Below are 21,938 nucleotides of genomic sequence, written 5' to 3'. Positions count from 1 at the left end.
CCCTACTGTCACCATAGGATTCATTGGTTCTATGCAGTATATAGCGTGTGAATGAACATAGCTAGGCATGAGGGGCTAGAAGGGTTGCTTGGGAAGGCATACCTTGGCATGTTGGGGCATGAGGGGCCTTAGAGGGTGGGTAGGGGGCATGATATGGCCTGGATGGGGCATTGGGAGTGTATGGGTGGTGAGGGAGTGTGAGGGGCGAGGGTGTATGAAGGGTGAGGGTTGGAGGACATTTCTGTTTTTATTATAACTGGGACAAAGTCCTACGGTGCCTTTTAAACAGCTCGCCTTTGCACTGGCAGTCCATGACTGCCTCCGAACTTTTTCTCAGGTCAGTTGGCCTGAATACAAACCACACCCTCCCCCACCATGAAAATGACATCCTTGTGGCCACTTTCTGCCAAGATGGGCAGGCTTGAGCCAAGAATTTTCTTGACTCCCACTACCATCCCAAGGATGAAAATCCAGTTCCAAAAGGCTCGGAATAAGGCCCAGTTTACACTAACATAGTTTTGTAGCGATCCTCCAAGTTGTTATTGCTAAAATATGTAGGAACCGCCCCGCAGGGACATTTAAATTCTTCTTGATTCTAGTCTGGCACTACCACATGTTGTCCTGGAAGCAATCACACAAAGGAAGAGATGACTTCTTTTAAAGACCAATTTCTAAGCCTTCTCAAGTACTGCTTCCTGGAATTACCATTAGTGGGTGGGTTGCCCCATGACACTGACCAAGGGAGATAGTCAAAGTGTGAGAGCATGACAGGAAAGGATTAATAATGCAAACTAAAGTTGAAAAAGAAACTGTACTGTGTGGAGAACAGAGAAACAGCTCAGGCGAGTTTGAAAGAAATGCTTTATTTTCATGCTTTAAAAAAATTGATTTTACATACAAATCTAATTATCAGAATAAACCATGACTATCACAAGGGGTGTTCAGCCTTTATTGATAGGACTGCTCACTATCTTCCTCAACATTTGAAAGTCATATATTAAAGTAAATCAGACGAATCTAAAAAGGCTGCCTCATTGCGCTGAGGTGAAAGACTCCTCTCCTGACAGCTGATTTGCCAATTTTCTGAGATAAGATCATCAGCATTTTTATTTAGTTCTTTTGTTTCCCTCACCGGTTTTCTACACGTTTTTCTCTCCTAAGGGTGAGATTCCTGCTGAGTAGTATAGGTAACAGCAACTCTCTTGCATCTCACTCAAATGGTCATTCTCCAGGTGTGGTCTTGAACAATGAACGTTAGCAGGCTTTCTGTCCATGGAAGGTCAGCATCATAGCTGAGACCAGTCCAATCCTCGTGTGCACACTGTTCAGCATGAATATAGTTAGGGGTTAATGTTCCCTGTTCCAAGACCAGGGCAGCTGAAGCTAATGGTAGTTCCCCCATTGCTACCTTGACTGAAAACAGTAAAAGATTTGGACCTGTTCCTCCGGGAATGTGTGGTTTGGTATTATTGAACTGCAAATTTACATGGTTATTTCCAGCCTCTTTCAACAAGGTCCCAGTTTATGGGAAGGGCGCAAAGATTATCTGGCTCTTTGATCTTAAATGGCACTTCATGTAACTCAATCAGCACAAGACATGCCTGAAACAAGAGGGCAATCTACAAGTGACAAGATGGCTGAGCTATCACAGTAATATGGATTACTCAGCTATGTTTAATCATGAGGCATAATCACAAACCTAAGCTACACCGATATGTCTGAGATGGCCCCGGATTTGAGTCCTAATCAGCTGAGCAGGCTGATCTCAGCTGGATAGTGGTACAAGCTCTGCAAGTGACCTGATCAATGGACCAGGAAGGAGAAAATCAGCTATGTCTCCCAATCATTAGCCAATGTCCCTAAAGTGTGACTGTGTGTCAGGTAGGTAGGTCCATGATCAAATAACCTTTCAATACTGCTGTCCAGGTGTCAATATGAAAAGTTATCATTTAGGTGTGATACAGGAGGATGACTTGGCTTCCACAGAACTGTACCCCAGCCTAAATTAACACTTTCAAGAGGTCAGGAAAGAAAGAATGGAGGACAGACAAAAATGTATATAAAAAATGAAACAGTTGGATCCTTCTGCACGAGTTACTGTTCTGCATTTAGGACACTTATAATAATTGAAAGAAACAGTCCATTTCTATTCTGAAAACATTTGTTTAAAAGTCGCTCTGGGAATTCAATGCTTTGTTCTTCCAATTTCCTCTTCTCTGATTCTTTCCCCCCAACTTTGCTGCCTCCTTCCTTTTTTGCATTTTCTCAAATCTGCTGCCATTCTGTACAATGGACATTGGCCACCCTCTTATACCACACCCGAATGCCAGTCATCATATGCAAAACCATACATTAAGTGCCAGTAAGTGCAGTCACAGCTGAACATAAACTGGTCCTCCTGATGGTTCCATATTTTCCAGCAGGGAATATTGGACAGTAACACAGAACAGAAAATTTGGCTAATGTTTCTCCCTCCCTAATTCATGCTAATTGTGCCACCTTGACTGAGAATAATAGACTTATCAAACCTAAACCTTCCTGGTTGATATGGTTGAGTGAGCTATTGGGAGCTTTCTTTTATGCCTTCAGCAACCAAGCATGAATAATTTGGGATATTGTGATAACTTGGAACTTCTACAATACAATTTGCCACTGTTTACCAAAGTCCAGGACAGCTGAACCAAGAGATCTGGTACAACATTACAGTCAAGATCTATTGAAATTGTAAGTTATATAGTTCACACTTTCAGCGGGTAAGGTGACAGTGTTGGAGAGTAGAACATTTTTTTATTTCATATTCAATTTGGAGCCAAAAGGCCTGAGTTGGGTACCGGTTAGTAGCAAACTAAATGTCTTCTTGATGTCCCCATGATGCGTGCCCTGACAGTACAGTTCTTCAACTATTCAGCAGTGAAAGGCTGAGAAGTTTTCTTGCCGTTGACTTTTAAAGCCATTATTCCCCCAGGTCTACGATGTAAGCTGGGGAGGAGGCTTCAGAAAACCATGATCTTGCTCCCTCTCTGTTGTGCTTGGATTCAAAGGAGGTTGGGAGAAGGGAACAGTTATTTCTTATTCTCAGCTCTTAAGCACTTTTTCTGATTAATATCAGGCTGCTTAACTAGTGTTCCGAAAAGGGACAGCTCAAAAAGTGACTCCAAAATTATTTATAACATTTTTTTCGTGGTGCTAGGAGCATTTACAGGCTCATCAATGCTGCCACCCACCTTGCCTTCTTTGTTTGGATCCCCCTCCTTAATTTCTGACTTAGTTTCACAGATGAGTCACTTGACTCTCCCCTTCCAGAACCATTAGACCAGGATGACCCATATTAATATTGAGTTAAGGAGGAAATCTTCTAAAACCTGCGCTCCTGGGAGCAGGGCGGTAGAGAACTAACCGTTTTATCGATACATTTACTGGTGAATCATTAAATGAGGTGGAACAAAAGATACTTTCTTTATGGAAGGAAATCTGCCATCCTTACCTGGTCTGGCCCACATGTGACTCCAGAGCCATAGCAATGTGGTTGACTCTCAACTGCCCTCTGAAATGGCCTAGCAAGCCATTCAGTTCAAGAGCGACTAGGGATGGGCAATAAATGCTGGCCAAGCCAGTGACACCCATATTCCACAAATGAATAAAAACACAGCCAGCCCCACCCACTGGTTCGGAAAGCCTAAAGATGCAGCATCACTTGATCTATGGTGGCACAGTGGTTAGCACTGCTGCCTCACAGTGGGACATGCCAGGGACCTATGTTCAATTCTGGCCTTGGTGATTCTGGGCTTGGGTAAAATGCTCTTTTGGAGAGTTGGTGCAGACTCAAGGGACTGAATGGCTTCCTTTGCACTGCGGGGATTCTGTGATCTGACCTTTGTAAGCATTAGCTGAGAAAGCAGCATCACGTACACTTTAGACGGTAGGTGTAATCTTTGCATGTTGAATCATAATGCACAAGTGCATAGGAGCCAGAATAGAGGGATAAAATGCCACAACTGTGAAGATATATATTAGCTCTTTCTCCACTGGACTCAAGATTCCAACTGCGAAGGCCCAGAATATCAATGAAGGCTTTGGGAATTCATTAGGGAAAGCTATGTGCACTGGGCTGCTGGCCAACAAGCTTGCATGCAAATTGTTGAGAGTATGGAGGTTTTCAGCTCCAACTTATATCAATGCTTACACAGAACATGGAGTCCATTCTGTCATGCTTGGAGTGAATGATCTCCATGACAACACCTCAGCCAATCAGAGTTGACATGCCAAACAATCAGCATCCTTTTCTCCTGGAGTATAAATTGCTGTGATTTGAAATTTGGCATTCTTGTGTTTGTCCCGATGAGTGCAAGATGAAAAGCTCTGGCAACATGAATCTCTTTTCAGCAATTTTCAAACTGGGAGGTGTTGCTTCTGTCATCTGCTGTGGCCTGGAATTAACTCAGCAGACAAATTAAGGGCCCCTGTGTCTTGGCACACACTGGCAGTGTTATCCATGTTGTGATGCAAGGTTCCAGTCATGGTTGCAGCAGGTGGCATTATTTCTCAGTAAAAGTTGACTGATCAGAAGTTCTTCTTCAAGAGCTGCTGTGGGTATGTGCAGTGCCCTTCTCCTTCTACTAGCTGCTACTGCTTTCTCCTTTCTGCTCCCTCCTTACATTTCAGCCTCAAAGACAGACCTTCCAGATCACCCATAACTAGAAATAAGCCTTCCAAAGCAGACAACAGCAATTTAGTACCAGCACAAAGTTATTCCCAGGACTCAGAATTCACTTGTGAAATGTAGAAAAGACACAGAAATTAACTCGCAGCCTGTAGAACAGGCAGAAACTAAAGTATAGGTGCCTAGGTTATTAGATTACGTGGAGTCTGTGCTGACGTTAACACCATGAGTTTTATCATGTGGTGAGTTTTGTGCTTTATGTGAAGACAATTTTTCAGGACACACTTTCCACCTTAGTTCTAATACTGTGGTCTTGAAACATGACCAAACAGAACCTGTTTTGCAGGTACTTAGTAACTCATAAGCCTTCAATAAGTGGAGAGCAGAAAGAATATTTCTGGTCAGAAGCATGCTGCCTGTAATATTGGAAAAGCTGGACAGGCAGATATCAGGAGCACAGGAACATTTAAGCTGCAGAATTATTTATAAAAATAGGACCTATTCTTGATTTTCATTTTCCCCAATGCTAAACATGCACAGCACAATCGGCTACTCGCACTCCCCCCTCAGAGGCCCATTCCGTGCTGAGGTCTTCATTCTCTCCTCATTCCTTTCTTACCCTTAGAACCAATCCTTCCGAGGCCCAATTCCTTATTCTCAGAACTGGTCTTTTCCCGTGATCCAATCTCTTATCTTTGGAATTGAGGCAGACATTCTCTCTCCACTGTACATACACCCCAGCCTGAGGAACCAACCTCCTCACGCAGGGCCCTATATCCCTGCCTTCCTGGGAGCAATCCTTCACTGCCCTCTCGCCCCCTCCCCTCCCCATCCCAGTCTGCCCTTTTGTGAAGAATGCTGTGGAAATAACAGCTATCTGATCTAACTTCAATTTTCACCGTACTGACATGATGTTATTCAAGTCCAATGCACATCCTTGAACATCTTTGTGCAGGGAATTAAACCTGAGCCCTCCCCATGTATCCTAAAATGGGAGGCCTGAAATTTCTGGGCCTGTGCCCCTCACTTCCGGGTTTTGGATTCCCCTAATTTGTTGTTCCCGATCTACCCTGTCAATTCCTGTCACTATTTTAAACATCTCAATCACATTAGCTCAGTGCTTCTTGAGGTCATCTCTGATCAGAATATAAGTCATTTTTACAATAATAGTTTTATACCTCACTACCACAGGATAATGTAAATAACGTTCTGTCCAGTAATAAAGATGCTTTATTAGAGTCTTAAACATTTGGGAAGTTGTCTTGACAGCTTCATAATTAATGTGAAGCAATGTGACGATCTAAATATCGCAATTTTCTTTAACCTCTCTCGAATTTCTCTCTTGTTCTCCTGAAGGTTCTAACTTCATGGTTTTATAGCTGCTTGTTGTCAAGTACTGCTCCCAAGTGACTATATTTCAATGTGAACATAGACAGTCGGTACTAGCAGGATATTTGATCTTGCAGCGTATGATAACCAAGTTCCATTGTCTTCATTCAGTCACCCAGAATTCTCTGAACAGAGGGAACCTCAACCAATTTGCCACATCACCTCCAGCTTGAAGATAAGAGGTCAACAATAAAACCCAAGTCAATTAATGTAGTGCAATATGGGACTTCACGGTCTTTGCTGCCTAGTCCAAAACTGCACAGTGTATTTTCTTTTATTCCAATTATTATGATATGTTGCCACTTTCCTTAAATCTAACCTATGGCAGCAGCCTTCTGTCTTGCACGACCATGGTTTTCACCATTGTGGCCAACTCTGTGTTAAGTATTGCCTGGTGTGGTTTAGGAACTCCATTCTGACATGGCAGTCTCTGCCATATTTGTTGTAGAGGAAGACAATGGCTGCATGAGAAGGTGCACGATTCGCTGGTCTCTGCTTTCTCTGGGTCATCTTCTTGGGCAGCTGAGCATTTTGTTTCTGCTTGTCTCTTCAATGCCCTTCCAAACAATCAGTCTCCAGAAACCACAGCCCTCAACGATTATCTCGCAGTTGTTAGTCTCAACACCTGCATTTTCATATCTCACTTGCTGCGGTCCTTGGAGTGGAGTATGAAGGCCCAACAGGTCGTCAGCCAGTGGCCATTTCACCGTATTGAAGGTCTTTGGGTATCGGGCCATCATCTATCTGATATGCATTATAAATTCAGGATGCTTGTAAACAGAATATCACATCAGGGGAGCTGACAACAAAATGGTTGGCTAAGGCCAGCTATTTTGTCTCCTATTTTCCTCACGATCCTCACATGTATCCTATTAAGTTATGATATTTTGTCATCCTTTATCTTGGCTAACTTCCCTAATACTTTAATTTATATCAACCCTCATTTTGCTAATAAGCAGTTCTGGGTTTTTCTTATAGAGTCATAGAATATTTTCCTTAGTAAACACTCCTCACAAGTTTCGGCATATCCCCTATAGCCTCACCACCCTCTCCTCCCAAGGATCCCAATTCACATTCAATAAATCTCTAGTCATATATTTGTAGAATACGTCACTGTCCTTTTAACATTTTTGTAATTCTCATACTCATTCTTATGCCCTCTCCTTCAATGTAACTTCTTTATTTATCTACAGCACTCTGAAGTGTAGCTGCTTCTTTAATCGGTGTATATTTATTCTGCTGGTGTGGTTCCACAATTATTTCATTTACTTGATCAATTTTGTTACTCATAAATCACAACAGTTCTACCCTTGTAGGCATGCAAGTATACTGCTTAAGGAAGGTGACTGGTTAACGTTATAGTAATTCCATTCACCCTTCTCCACTTGTACCTATCAATATTTCAAGTATTCCTTTTCCTTTTCTATTTGCTCCTTCCTAAAAATATTATAACCTAGAGTGTTTATTGCAGTAACAATATACTGCCTGAAACAAAACTGAGAACCAAGGGATCTGCCTGGCCCTCCATATGAAGAGTTGATGTGTGAAAGTTTTTCAGCTGATTTGGTGAAGTAGGAACCAGTATTTAGAGCAGATTATTCTATAATCAGTTACTCAGCTGAGCACTGTTACTACGAAAATGAGACATCTCATACTTACCTCTGACAACCAACTTCTTTCTCTTCATAACCTTTCTTAGCTCTCATTATTGCTACTATGAGGAACATTGCTCCTCTGAGCTTTTCTCTATTACAAAGTTAAAAATAATAAAAACAAATATATGTATTGTAATTAATACTGCAGTTTCTTAATTGACTGCCTGACCTGTAAGTGCCACAAGTGCACTTTTCTAGAATTCTTTAACGGTTAAATGCCTACCCCACTAAAGCTGCAGAATGTCCCCATAAAACAGCACCACCTCTTACTTACTGGGAACATGGAACCTTACCACTATACAAAACCATACTTTAGCATGTATCCACCACACTTCAAATACCTCAAAAAGTCAGATAGCAAAAAAGTGTCAAAATCTTACCAAAAATGCCAATTTTCTGTATTTTTAAACTGACCTCTCCTCAAGAGCAGAAACTGTAAGTTGCTAATGCACAGAAACATCCCTCAACAATCAGCCTCTAATTGACCACAGGATCTGTCTGATAAAATCACAGAAAGTGTCTGAGCAGTGACCTTAAGGCCAGGTTAAGTACAACTTCATCATAGCAGCTTAATGCTGCAACTGTGTTCCACCTCCAGATGTCAAGGGAGACCAACTAGTATTATATAAATGCTGGCATATATAAATGTTATCGCCATTGCTTCAATGTGTGCTTTGAGTACAATTAATGTTTGCTGGTGTTGAACACATGTCTAAAACCTGATGTCTCTGGTTATAACATTGATCATGGAGGCAAAAATTTAATACTACATGGGCAGAATATGGACTTAAGGCTGAGTCTAGTAATTGACTCAGTCTCATGCACGTGAACAATATGAGGTCACAATGCATTCAAAATAAATTTTAAAAGGGGCCAGATGCGGCAGACATTAAAAGCAGGGAAGGAACCAGCAGGGAACAAATGGAAAACCCCCAGACAATATTTCCTGAAGAAAGCAAGGGATTGGTTAAACAATAGATATTGATAAACTTCTGATATCCGACAGGCTCAACCAATAATAAACAGCAAACTTCTTCCTTCAAAAGGGGTATAAAAAGAAAACTATTTTTTTCTAATTTTGTTGCTGAAACATGCTTTGTGTTTTTGAGCTCCTTGATTTTCACCTCTCCCAAAAAGTAATTATTTGACAAACACTTTTTCACTGAGGTGATGGTGCTTTTATCCATCCATATAAACTTTAAAAATATTTATAATAAAAGCAAAAAAATACATATATCCATCATTTTAATTAACTCCAGCAAGAGTATTGGAAGGTGTGAGAGTTTTCATGATCTGTAAGCATGGATCCTCATAAACCATATAGAAAGTTGAAATTCTTGCTCCCGGTATATCTCAAGTTGCTGATGCTAACAGATCCTCATGTTCCCAGTGCAACAGTGCTAAGGATAGCCCTTTCCGAACCTCCAGGCCCACAAAATTCAAACAGAACAAACCAGCAAGTGAGAAATGTGTGAAAATTGAAACATGAGGCTGCATGGGCTGTACTGCCAGGACTTGCCAGCCATGTATGACCCATGAGCCACAGTTTGTATACCCCAGATTTGCTGAGATGCAAAAATAAATAACCAGGTTGGGAGATCAGTGCTGTTAAAAATGTTCTATTCTCTATTACTGTGACATCTAAAGCGAAACAGCATGGATGGGAAAGCGTAAGAAGCATACATCAAGCAGAATTGGAAGCACAGCAAATTAAGGAAAGCTGTTTTTCTTTCTCTGTGATTCTCTGTTTTGTTCTTTTTGGACAGTATGACATCATTTGCGATTCAATCATTTCTCTCCACTATGCTAGTACCTGCTCCTCACGGAGTAGCTGCAGCTTTTTGGCTTTGCTTTGCCGATAGTATTCCATGATCATCATAGCTGCATAGATCTTCCCCACTGTGAGATCAGTTGCTGCAGGCAGGAAGATTGAGACAAGAGGAGGAATTAGGAAATTGAAACAAAGAGCTGGGGCTTATTGTTGGTTACATCTTCCCCCTGTATGTACTATTTTCCTAAACATTTAGTAAATTTTTACTCATGCTTCTTTCAATTTTCTAAAATCTGTTAATTTTCACACATGCATATCGAAGAAGTTGAGAAAATTTGATAACTGGCTCCACTCTATCAACACCAAGGATCAACACCAGGAGATAAAATCAGCAAGTGCAAATTACCCTGACTCCTTCCCAATAGTGCCGCTCACCTGCTTCACACATAGCAATGACAGTGACATGGCAGGAACCTGTCCTTCCAGTTGGCACACTATGAAGAGTAAAGTAGTGATGCAGGAGAAACAGAAACTCTAATAATAACTGCACTTACATTTGTGAGGGGTCACTAGTAGGTCAATTGTCTTCTGGGAGAGGTTCGGCCAGATAGACATCATCTCCTTTCTCAACTCTCGGTCCATTTGGTGTTTATCAGCTCCTCCTAACAAGGAAACAGATTGGTAGAACATTTTGGAGTAAGTCTTAATGAGGCTGCAATCGTTGTAAAAATGTTTTTATGGCAACCACAATGGAGCAGGATTTTCTCTATGCGCCATATGTTAATCATAGAATCCCTACAGTGCAGGAGGCGGCCATTCGGCCCATCGAGTCAGCACCAACCATAATCCCACCCAGGTCCTATTCCCGTAACCCCACATATTTACCCTGCTAACCCCCCTGACACTAAGGGGCAATTTAGCATGGCCAATCAACCTAACCCGCACATCTTTGGACTGTGGGAGGAAACTGGCGCACCCAGAGGAAACCCACGCAGACACGGGGAAAATGCGCGAACTTCACACAGTGACCCAAGGCCGGAATTGAACCCAGATCCCTGGCACTATGAGGCAGCAGTGCTAACCACTGTGCCACCCCTATCCTCTTCTTCATGTGCATAGAGAACAGATGGCAAGCTTCCCCATGTTACTTGGCAGTCTGTAATACATAAGTGAAGCAGCTGTGATACATAACCATGATGGTATTTCTATTTATATTTAAAATTAAGTAGTTGGTATTTGGGGTACAGAGGTTTTGTGTTAGAGCACCGTCTTTGTGCATCAAACACAGATCTACGCCTATGATTTGCCCCTTCAGGGTGGGTTATTAGTATGAGTTGTGTTGGAATAGAGAGATGCTGAGTAGAGGTTAGACATTTCCCATAATGAAGGAGGCAGAATCATAACAGCTTCCCTAAACTTTCTAGCAGTTGTTGTTAGAATGAAATTAAAAGAGGTCTGGCTGCTGAATATTTTCCCGCCTGGGACAGAAACAACTTACTTTTATTTAGTGTCTTAACGCATCTTTCAGAAGCAATTAATTAATGTGAAGTGCAGTCATGGCTACTGCCTTTTGTGTACATGGCAAGAGCTGAAAAATGGTAGCAGGTGGAATCACCAGTTAAGTCTGAGTTTTTGTGCTTTGGCCGAGGGAGGGTACCAGAAGAACAATCTACTCAAGGCTAGCCTCCACCTGAAGCATTCGGCACAAAAAGTCTTAGGTTAATTATGTATCTAAAGGATGGCATCTCCCGCAACACAGCATTCCCTCAGTATTGGACTGAGTTGTCAGGTTAGGTCAGTGGTCTGCAAGCTGTGACTCCAAACACCTGATTTGTGGCCCCAAATCTTTCTGGCTGGATTTTATGAACATGAAAAAAGCCTAAACAAAATTAAGACAAGGAAAAGTAGGAGCCGTGTTGTTATTGTGGGGATAAAATGCTCATCATTATGCTGCACGTTACAGTTTCAGAGAATCATTTTAATGAAAGGTATCACTGTGCTCTAAATCTATTGAAGTGGGAGACTGACATCATTGTTGTTTAGTTTGAAGAATAGGTTTTACAGTTGTCATCATTATTGTTTCAATATAGCTGAGTTGATAAATAATTATGAATGCTATTCAAAGCCTTTTTATTGTGAGAATTAATTGCTGACACAATTGTCTTAATTCTATGCATCTAAGTTAAAGTTTGTTTTAAAGATGAGTTTACTGACAAGATCACGTTTAAAAAATTCAAAATCTGTGATATTAACTTTGATCTTTTTCGATTTTTTTCTATTGATACATAAATTTAATACACGTATTCTATGATTGATGAAAATTATGCATTCTACCAGAGACACTTGCCAATTTGACAAGTATTTGGCTTAGAAATTTTCGACTTGTGGCAAGACTTTTCAGGTTAGAATGGTCATTGACCCTTGCGCTAGGTTATGGACATGAGATGTGAACCCCCTTTTGGGGTCGTTGACACAGTGAAAAGACGTGTCAGTGGAGCCTCCAAACAAAAGTTGGGATACACAATAAATGAATGCCCCATCTTTCATCTACTTGGTAACACGAAATAATTACGCAATGCAAGATTGGACACCTAGTATGTAAAGATCTTCACTAACTTTTCTTTGTTAACCATGCACTGTAGTAGCAATGACCATGGCCTGCAGGAACATGACAATAGATAAATCCACACTGTACCTTTTGCTATTTTGATGTCCAAGGCTGTCCTAATTAGTGCCATGAGCGTGGAGTTGAAGTGTACGCTGTTGTCATCAGCAACCGGTAAGTCCATTCGCAAGAGCCTCTGCAGGGAACCAATCACAACAAACCTAGCCCAAACCATTTGCTGTTTGGCTGAGTCATCGCAAAGCACTTGGAGGTTCCTTTCATTTTAGTTTAAACATTGTCAACCAGCTCATTCCATTTGTGTACAGATGCAAGTACGCAGGTCATCATTGCAATTTGACACGATGCACACAAATAATCCGTGGAACAGTAAACAGTGCAATGGTCATTCCCAGTTCCACTTGAGGTACTGACATCCAGTTAACAAACACAAGTGATGCGGATGCATGCAGCATGCAGCACAAGTACCCCACAGGACAAGCAGTGCAGTCAAGTTCACACAGAAGCTTCTAAGGATAAGACATTGTGTTTCATTCACAGCTATGCTATAAATGCTATTGCTCAAAATCTGCTCTCTCAATGCAATGGAGCATTATTCAAGGATAATTAATAGCAGCATCCAGAGGTTCTTGAGTGTATTAGGGATGGACAAAGATTGTGCATTTGATACAATTAAAGCTGGAAACTATGAAATGGTTTGAAGGTTATTTTTGTGGAAAGTGTAATGCAAATAATGGTGGGAGGGAGACAGAAAGAGTGCGAGAGATAATGGGGAAAAGAAGGTTGGCAGAGGCAGCATGAGAGAGGGAGGATGAGACAGTGAGAGCTGAAAATGGCAGAGATATTTGAAGAAGTATCCAGAAATCAAGTAGTGCTGAATTTAAGGAATAGTGGCACTCACTTAAGACATACATCTTCCAACTCGGGTTCCTTGATGGTATCCTAGGGTTGTGAAGGATTTCTATATATTGCATTACCGACACATTTCTACTTCTGTACATTGATGAAAAGATCCCTGTAGTGATAACCTTGTGTTCCTATGAAACACTGAAGTTAGGACAGGGAACTGTTGGTCCTCAGTGTGTCAATATCAGTATTTGCAGTTGGTCTTCAGGTGTGTCAGTCTTGATCAACAGAAGTATGTAATCATGTCATTATTTTCAAAAGCTCTCAACCAATGTGAGAGATCTGACACACAGAAAATTTGGAGGCTGGCTAAATCAAGCTATTTGTGCTGCAAGATGCAACACCCTTTAGGTACACAGGTCCTGTTCATTACAGTGTTGTTAACTTTTGATCCAGGACCACAATTCCAAACAATGTCATGACTCAGAGGACAGCTCTCAGGAATGATTGAACTCACTGCACTACCATGTGACACAGATAGGACACAGGATCACATCTCTAGACATCTCCTGAGGTGGATCATATCACACTACCTAATTTTGCATTCAACTTCCCACCTTTGAGAACGATGATGTAATTCTAAATCAGGGTGGAATGTGACTTGAAGGGGAAATTGCATGTGGTGGTTTTCCTATGGATCTGCTGCCCATGTTCTTCTGGGTAACAGTGGATTTGGAAGGTGCTGTTGAAGGACCTTGCCAACTTGCTGTATTTTGTAGACGGTACACTGCCACATTGCGCTGGTGATGGTGGGAGTGAATTTTTAAGGTGGTGATTGGGGACCAATCAAGTGGACTGTTCTGGATGGTCAAAGTAGTTGGAGCTACACTCATTTAGGCAAGTGGAAAGTGTTCCCTTCCAAGAATGTTGATGAAATTCAGCAATGATAATGGTCTTGAACATCAAGAGAAGATGATTAGATTCTCTCTTGTTGGAGATAGTCATTGCCTGGCACTTACGTGGTGCAAATGTTACTTGTCATTTATCAGCCCAAGCCTGGATATTGTCCAGGTCTTGCTGCATATGGACACTGCTTTACGAGGAGTTGCAAATTATACTGAACATTGTGAAATCATCCGTGAACATTCCCACTTTTGACCCTATGATGGAACAGAGGTCATTGGTGAAGCAGATAAAGATGGCTGGGCACGACTCGAAGGAACTCATCTCTAAATATGAGTAAATGGGTGGGCTTTATAATTATACAGGTAAAATAAAAAAAAGATCTATAGGTTTGTTCACACAATACCTCAAAAATTGGTTTAGAGATTAGGGGACATCGAAAGATGTTACAGAGGCATTCTTCCCATCAGCACAGAATTTCAAGATAAGCAGCATTGTTTGGAAGAACAGGAAATGTCAGAAAGGATTAGAGGACATCAGGAAAAGCCCATGGATATAACAAGATAATCACAAAGGAAAATGTAAACATGGGAAGGTAAGAGGGAAAAGTTCATTGGGAATCCACTGGTGGTGGTGCCGGAAGATGGAAATTTGATCTGTATTGATAGGGTTCTTTGTGCAAACCAAAATGAAGAGGCTAGCCTGGCTCCATTTCAATACCTTATCTGTTGATTTTGTGAATATTGTGTTACTTTGTGTCACTTTCACTGGGGAATTAGCCACAAGTTGTGGAGTTTTTGCAAGCTAGCTGGTTTATGAATGTTTAATGCACATTTTTGCTGCTATCGTTTCTAACTCCCACCAATCACTGACCTTGTACTCTGATCCAGCTGCTCCACTCTCTCTTATACGGTATATAATCCATCACATTTCTCCCTCTTTAACTCTGAAGAGCCATAAAGCCTCGAAATGTTAACTGTTTCTTTCTCCACAGATGCTGCCACATGCTGAGTCTTTCTAGCATTTTTCTGTTTTTCTTTCAGATTCTAGCTTCTCTAGTATTCTACCTTTATTTATATGAATGTTTAATTTTGGGATTATTTATTTTTGCTATTTTTAGTTTTATTTCTCACTTCTAGATCTAATTCAATTTTGCAATCAGAAGTCTGCTCACATATTTGCTATTGAACCCATAATCTTTCTGGTCTATATTGCAGCTCTATAATGGGGGGAGTGTTTAACCAAGGGAGGGGAGCCCTGCTTTTGGTTGAGAACTCATTGGGAAGGGTTGGTCTTAATAATACAATAAATAATAAACATATCTATGCTCTGCTTTATGCTTATTTGAGACTGGCTGAGCAAGATGTGGGATCACAAAGAGAATGGTTCATGGAGTACTTAATCATTGTTTGATATCATTCAGCTGTGGAAACAGCTAAAGTACTAACTGAACTGCTTATTTTTGAGGTCATGTAAAGGGTCAACACACAAGGTATGGAACAAAGGGGAGTGGAGAGCTTAATAGTGAATGGGGAGGGAACATTTTTAAACTTGGACCATCCAGGGAAGAACAAGATGGGAGGAATAATTCTACTGGGGTAAGAAACAAGATCAGCCACGACTGCTCATCAACAATTTTTTGATTTGAATCATGGCCCCTAAGGGGCGCATCGAGCAAAGAGGAAGGACAGCCCCTGAAAGGTGGAGAGGTGATCAGGGATAAAAACAGAAAACACTGAAAACCTCAGTAGGTCTGGCAGTATCTGTGGACAGAGAAACAACGTTAACATTTCGAGCCCGTATACACTGAAGAAGTCATAAGGACTCAAAACATTCGCAGAAATCTTGCGTGTGTTTACACTGGCGGAATCTTATGGTCCCGCTGACAGCGCACCCCTACACTGGGTTTCTCGGCAGCCAAGGGTGCATTCATTGGGAACCCCTGTTGACAACGACGGGACCATAAGATCCCACTGCCAGCGAGCACTGCACTGCCTCCCGCTGCCATGAAACACACCACGGAGGGAGAGGAAAATCCCACCAAACAACTCCACAGTTTCTCGGTCAACAGCTGCTGCTAGGCCTGTTGAGTTTTTCCAGAATTTTCTCTTTTATTTCAGATTTCAGTATTTACCGAAAGCAGTATTTTGCTTTTAGTTTGGAGGTAAGCAGAGAGGTAAGCTAGGCTGCTCTCACTCTTTCCGAACAAGTTGCAGAACCCCAGCTGTGGTGAGCCAGAAAGGGGCATGGGAAAGAGGGAGATCATGTCGAGAAGGGGGAACAATTAAGCAATTATAAGAATATAATTGAATGGAAGATTTGCCTTTTTAAAATTTACAGTATTCAGTTAGAAGTATTGTCGTCTCCCTTCAAACTCCCTTCCGATGTCTTCCTTCAAATAGCCTTTCTCAAATTGCAAGGCCCAGATGGTTCAAAGTACAAAAATTTGTAACCTGTTTCTGAGGTCCAGTCCCATTCCTGATATGCCAAAGAATGCAATTCCATCTTTCTAAGGGCATTCAACATGATACAGGTGATAAGTCAATGACAAGAAAACCTTATGACTTGATTCTGGGACTGCCCAGTTGCAATGCAAGTATTGACTGACATCCCAACACCAATGGGAGGACTTAAGTTGCACTGTCTGGTATATTTGAGGGGAATCAGTAAGCTAACATTCAGTTGGAAAATTCCAACAATTCCACATGCTGAGGGACAATGTGACCAAATATCAGCCCTTATCTTCTGCCCAGGTGGCTAATATAAAACAGACTGGCATATTATGATTAACTACTGTTTGGGGTAAACTTTATATCCTCACACTTCAGCTGAGGGGGGTAGATAAATTGAAGAAAACTTAATCGGCTATGATCTAAATATATATAGTGGAGTGATTTCTAAAGCATGACAGCAATGTGATCTGGGGAATTTGGTAACCTAAACTAATGTGGATTCTATTTATATACACGTGAATTGTCCTTCCCTATAAACAAAACAAAATAGAGACACACTTTCTGATGGCCCCTGGCAAAATCAGTGTGCCACCTATGTAAAAAACATGATTTTTCATCTTGAATGAATTTTCAAACTCAGTTAATTAAGTGGGATATGGGAACATGCAACGGGGAGGCCAAAGCTGGTGCCATCACATGACACATCATGTAGCATCTCCACATCATGGCCATCACATGACACAGAGCTAAATAATCCATTGTGACATTAGCACTGCATGATTACACCTTCATATAACCACTCTTTGCAGCTTTTTATGAGTCTTTTTGTGAGTCTGACTCAGTGCACTGAATGCTATATGTAAATATGTAAATATCTCTACTGACGTTAGCATTCTGTATTGGTTGTTAATCAGTCAGGAATCAAATGATAAGCTATCAGTAAATATGTTGGAATACTTTGAAAGAACGAAGGAGCGGATTTTTTAAAGAAATATTCTTCATGAGTATGAAATCCCTCTCTTTCCAATGTTGTTGCTGGGAGGACAAACATGATCTGCCCCCGGACCAAAGCTGGGCATGAGGACATGGGTCACCATTGACCTGATAAGATTCTCTCTCCCTTTGAACTGTTCCACACCCTGAGGGGAGTAGGAAGGATACTTGGCTTTTGTTTTCTATTTCTACCTCTCAGCATGACCAACATTAGTAGCTGAACTTTGCATTGGTTACCAGCTGGTTAACCTTTACCTATAGCCATTGCTATATTCAAATTAATTTCATCTGTGCTGTTAAATAAGCAAGATGGTGCCTGCTGAGCTCCCATTGCCAATCCCTACTTTCCTAAAGTTGAAATTATTTTGTTTCTTTTGCTTTCAATTTTGTCATGCCCTGTCTTCCAATTCAGGTTTGATGTGCTTCCATGTCTAATTTCAGCATTCCTAACAAAATGACCAACATTACCTTGATGTTTCATGGTGAATTTGGAGTGAGACTCACTGAATGAGTAGCCTGGACTGTGTGAACAGTCTATAGAAAGGATCACAGTTGCTATTCGCCATCGAGTTTCACAGAATTTACTGGACAGAAACAGGCCATTCAGCCCAACAGACCTATAATGGCTCCTCTCACTTTATTTCATCTCACCCTCTCAATATATCCTACTATTTCTTTCTCCCTCATGCACATAGCTGTACATGTACACTTTTCCTTAAATGCATCTCTGCAATTCGCCTCAACTCTTTCAAAGCAGCAATAAATTGAAAATTCTAACCACTCCCTAGTTAATGAAATTTCTCCTGAATTCCCATTCGATTCATTAATGATTATTTTATATTTGTAGTCCCTAGTTTCATATTCTCCTACAAGTGTAGGACACTTGAAGTGTTGAACACCTGAGAATTTTAAAGAGCTCCATCAGGCCACTGTACAGACCTAGGGAAAAAGAGCTCTCTCCTCTTCAGCCACTCCCGATAATTATCACTTCTCAGTTCCGGTATCATCTTTGTGAATCTACTTTTGCACCTTCTCCAGCGCTTCTATAGCCTTTTGTGCAAGATGGAGGCCATATTTGTGCACTCCTACATGTGGTCTAACCAAGATTCTAAATCAATTGACATAACTTCCCTGCATTTCAGTTATATTCCTCTAGAAATGTACCCTGCATTGTTAACATTTTAAAGGCTTTATTAACCTGCTTTCCTAACTTTAATGATTTGAGAATCACCAAATGGACTCCTATTTTTCAAGGAATATATAGCATCCTAATTCCTCCTACCAAAATGCACCACTTCACACTTATTGGTATAGAAATCAATTTAGCATTTGCACATCCATTCTGCATGTTTATTAATGTCTTCTTATCACAGTTTCTTCGGTATTGACAAACCCCCGCAAATTAGCATCCTCTGGAAATTTGAATAATTGGTGAATAACAGTGGGACTGGCACCAATCCTCGTCATTTCTAATCTGCTAGTCCGACAAACTATCTTTAACCCCCTACTCTGTTTTCTATTTTGTAGTCAGTTTGCTATCAATTTTGCTACTTGTCTTCTGATTGTTGTAAGAACTACCACTCATACTGCAGGTCTGAGATCAGCGCGAGTTGCTGACCAGCCAATACCTGCACCTCTGACAGATTCCTTCCCAAGCAAACAAAGAATCACGCTGAAAACCTGGGAATTTGGAATTCTACAGGAAACAAAGCATCCCTCAATGTCAATTTGGAAGCATCCAGACATCGACTGCCACATAGATTATGGACTATCAGGCAAACCATGGTCTTTCTTTACTTTCATTCTGTCTAATATTTAAATACAGTAAGAGTTTTAACAACACCAGAGTAAAGTCCAACAGGTTTATTTGGTAGCAAATGCCATTAGCTTTCGGAGCACTGCTCCTTCGTCAGATGGAGTGGATATCTGCTCTCAAACAGGGCACACAGAGACACAAAATCAAGTTACAGAATACTGATTAGAATGCGAATCTCTACAGCCAACCAGGCATTCAGCCTCTGATCATCGGGTAAGCGTTCTCCAAGGCGGCCTTCACGACACACGACAGCGCAGAGTCGCTGAGCAGAAACTGATAGCCAAGTTCCGCACACATGAGGGCGGCCTAAACCGGGATGTTGGATTTATGTCACACTATCAGTAACCCCCAAAGCTTGCCTCCTGGACATGCAGAATCTCATTGGCTGTCCTGTGCTTAATGCTCCCTCCACTCACATTGTCTGTATCTTTAAGATCTGGTTGGCTGTCGAGATTCACATTCTAATCAGTATTCTGTAACTTGATTTTGTGTCTCTGTATGCCCTGTTTGAGAGCAGATATCCACTCCATCTGACGAAGGAGCAGGGCTCCGAAAGCTAATGGCATTTGCTACCAAATAAACCTGTTGGACTTTAACCTGGTGTTGTTAAAACTCTTACTGTGTTTACCCCAGTCCAACGCCGGCATCTCCACATCATAATATTTAAATAAACAGCGACATATCACTCTCATATTTCCTACATGGAAAATTATGTGTCTCGTGCGTAGTTTAGAATTACAGTTTTAAGGAGTGATTAGAATCAAGAAGGCACTGCCTGAGAGCTGGTGGAAGCAGATTCAATTGTGATTTTCAAAAAGGTTGGATAAAAATTGCGGGGCTACAGGGAAAATGTGGGGGAGTGGGACGAGCTGAGTTGTTCTTGCAGAGAGAGCCAGCATGGATACAACTGGCCAAATGACTTCCTGTGCTGTAACCATTCCAGGATTCTATGTATAACTATGTATTGTGACTGACAACACATCAGGCATGCTCTAAACTCCGTCATTTCAAGCTCTTCTATATGCTATCTATGATTCATAAATGTAATTCAAGACTACAATCTATGCCCAGCTGTGAGCATATTTCTCTGGATCACGACCCCTAAACCAGCTGCTGTCTCAGTCTATCATTCTTCAGTACACGCTCTATCCCAATCCCCTTTGTAATCCTTGTTATGTATTATATGTTTTGCTTGGCTTGCTGTACTTGGTAAGCCAGTGCATTGTGTGATCAGAGGATCCATGTTTTCTCATTAGTTTGGCTGTGATAGCAACAAGGAACATTTGCTGTGTTAATCACCTCCTGTGTCTACATGTGTACTGATTGATCTTGAAAGGTACCACAATCAAAAACATAACAATCCTTTTGCTTTTTCTGGTCTCTGTCATTCACACTGCCCACCTTTCACATTACATTATACTTTACATCTCTTGCTCTGCCACTCTATCCGACAGTGTTTCCCCCACTGATCTTTCTTCCTACAGCCCCACATACTTGAGCCCATCTATTCCATTACTCCCTGTTTGAATCATTGATCGCATCTTACCCACAGCACCAAGACCATCTTGTACAGTTACCAATAATATCCTTGAGACTTCTCAACCCCTCCTTCAACTTTGGTACAACTGATCCTTCCATCCTCATGAGTAATGCTGTTTATTGGTTACACACCTATCAGGAAATACTCTACTGTGTCTGCGTTATCATGTCCAGCATATTCCAAGTTTAAATTTTTAGCTAGCCTCCAATTTCTAGTTTACATACTGCTTGCTGTTGGCCGCATCCATGGCTCAGCTTCCATCTGTATGTTAACATTACCCAGCTTTTCCCCTTTGCATCTATTATTGTTATCTATTTAGCTGCTTCAGACAGCAAGTCAAAGATGTTCCACAACTTTCTCAAAGACAGTAACAGCACGATTGAAGCTTCCCCATGAGAAATTGCTCAGTGTAGGCTAAACCCACAAGTTCACATCTTCAGTGTCCCATATTACCCTCAACTGAGCAATAAAATCCACATTTGGTTTCATCACTATATGTTATCACCGTTGCAATATCTACTTCATCTCTCCTGCTTATAAAACACTCCAATCTTGACTTCTCCAAGTCAGACTCCTGAAATCTTTCTGTGCTGTAGTTCCAAGGAAAGGCCAGCTGTATTAGCGGCAGCAACTTGTAAAAAGTTACCTTGATCTTGTTGAAAGCAACTATTTATAGATGTATAGAAGCATAGAAACTAGAAGCAGGAGGAGGCCATTCAGCCCTTCGAGGCTGCTCCGCCATTCATTTGAATCATGGCTGATCATCAAATTCAATATCCTGATCTCCCCTTCCTCCCATATCCTTTGATCCCTTTAGCCCCAAGAGCTATATATCTAATTTCTTCTTGAAATCAGACAACTTTTGTATGAAACAGTTTGTAGAAAGTGGGTAAATGCATCCCCTTTGAGGATCTATTTCTCTAAGTTTCAAGGATAACAGATTTAAATTTGCTGGGGTTCACCTTTTAGAACATGAACTGTATTAACTCAAATGCTCTGGCACCTACAGTGCGGTTATTGGATAGGCACATGGAGCACACCAGGATGATAGGGAGTGGGATAGCTTGATCTTGGTTTCAGATAAAGCTCGGCACAACATCGTGGGCCGAAGGGCCTGTTCTGTGCTGTACTGTTCTATGTTCTACAGGGGTATGTCCAGGGTCAAAATCTTGTGAAAGACAGGATTAATTGGTTCAAGGGAAGTGCAGGATTATTCACCATTCTCACCTCATTACCAAATGCTTGATCCCAGATTTCTGATTATGGAGACAAATCTACACGACCCTTTA

The 21,938-nt window shown here is 41.3% G+C and overlaps 1 protein-coding gene across 1 annotated transcript in view; it reads right to left on the bottom strand.

Annotated features, from left to right (window-relative positions):
• Positions 1–21,938, bottom strand: part of cacna1ab (calcium channel, voltage-dependent, P/Q type, alpha 1A subunit, b) — a 572,403-nt gene that overhangs the window by 64,782 nt on the left and 485,683 nt on the right. Inside the window, exons 39-41 of the mRNA XM_078234782.1 lie at positions 12,171–12,276; positions 10,030–10,137; positions 9,518–9,618 (exon numbers count right to left, since the gene is read on the bottom strand). Of these exons, the coding sequence (XP_078090908.1) occupies positions 9,518–9,618; positions 10,030–10,137; positions 12,171–12,276 (315 nt within the window). The remainder of the gene's footprint in view (positions 1–9,517; positions 9,619–10,029; positions 10,138–12,170; positions 12,277–21,938) is intronic.

Source organism: Mustelus asterias, chromosome 19 (genome assembly GCF_964213995.1).
Source record: "Mustelus asterias chromosome 19, sMusAst1.hap1.1, whole genome shotgun sequence".
Classification (NCBI taxonomy): Eukaryota; Metazoa; Chordata; class Chondrichthyes; order Carcharhiniformes; family Triakidae; genus Mustelus; species Mustelus asterias.
The sequence above is the reverse complement of the archived record's forward strand: the minus strand, read 5'-3'. Positions and strand labels throughout refer to the sequence as shown.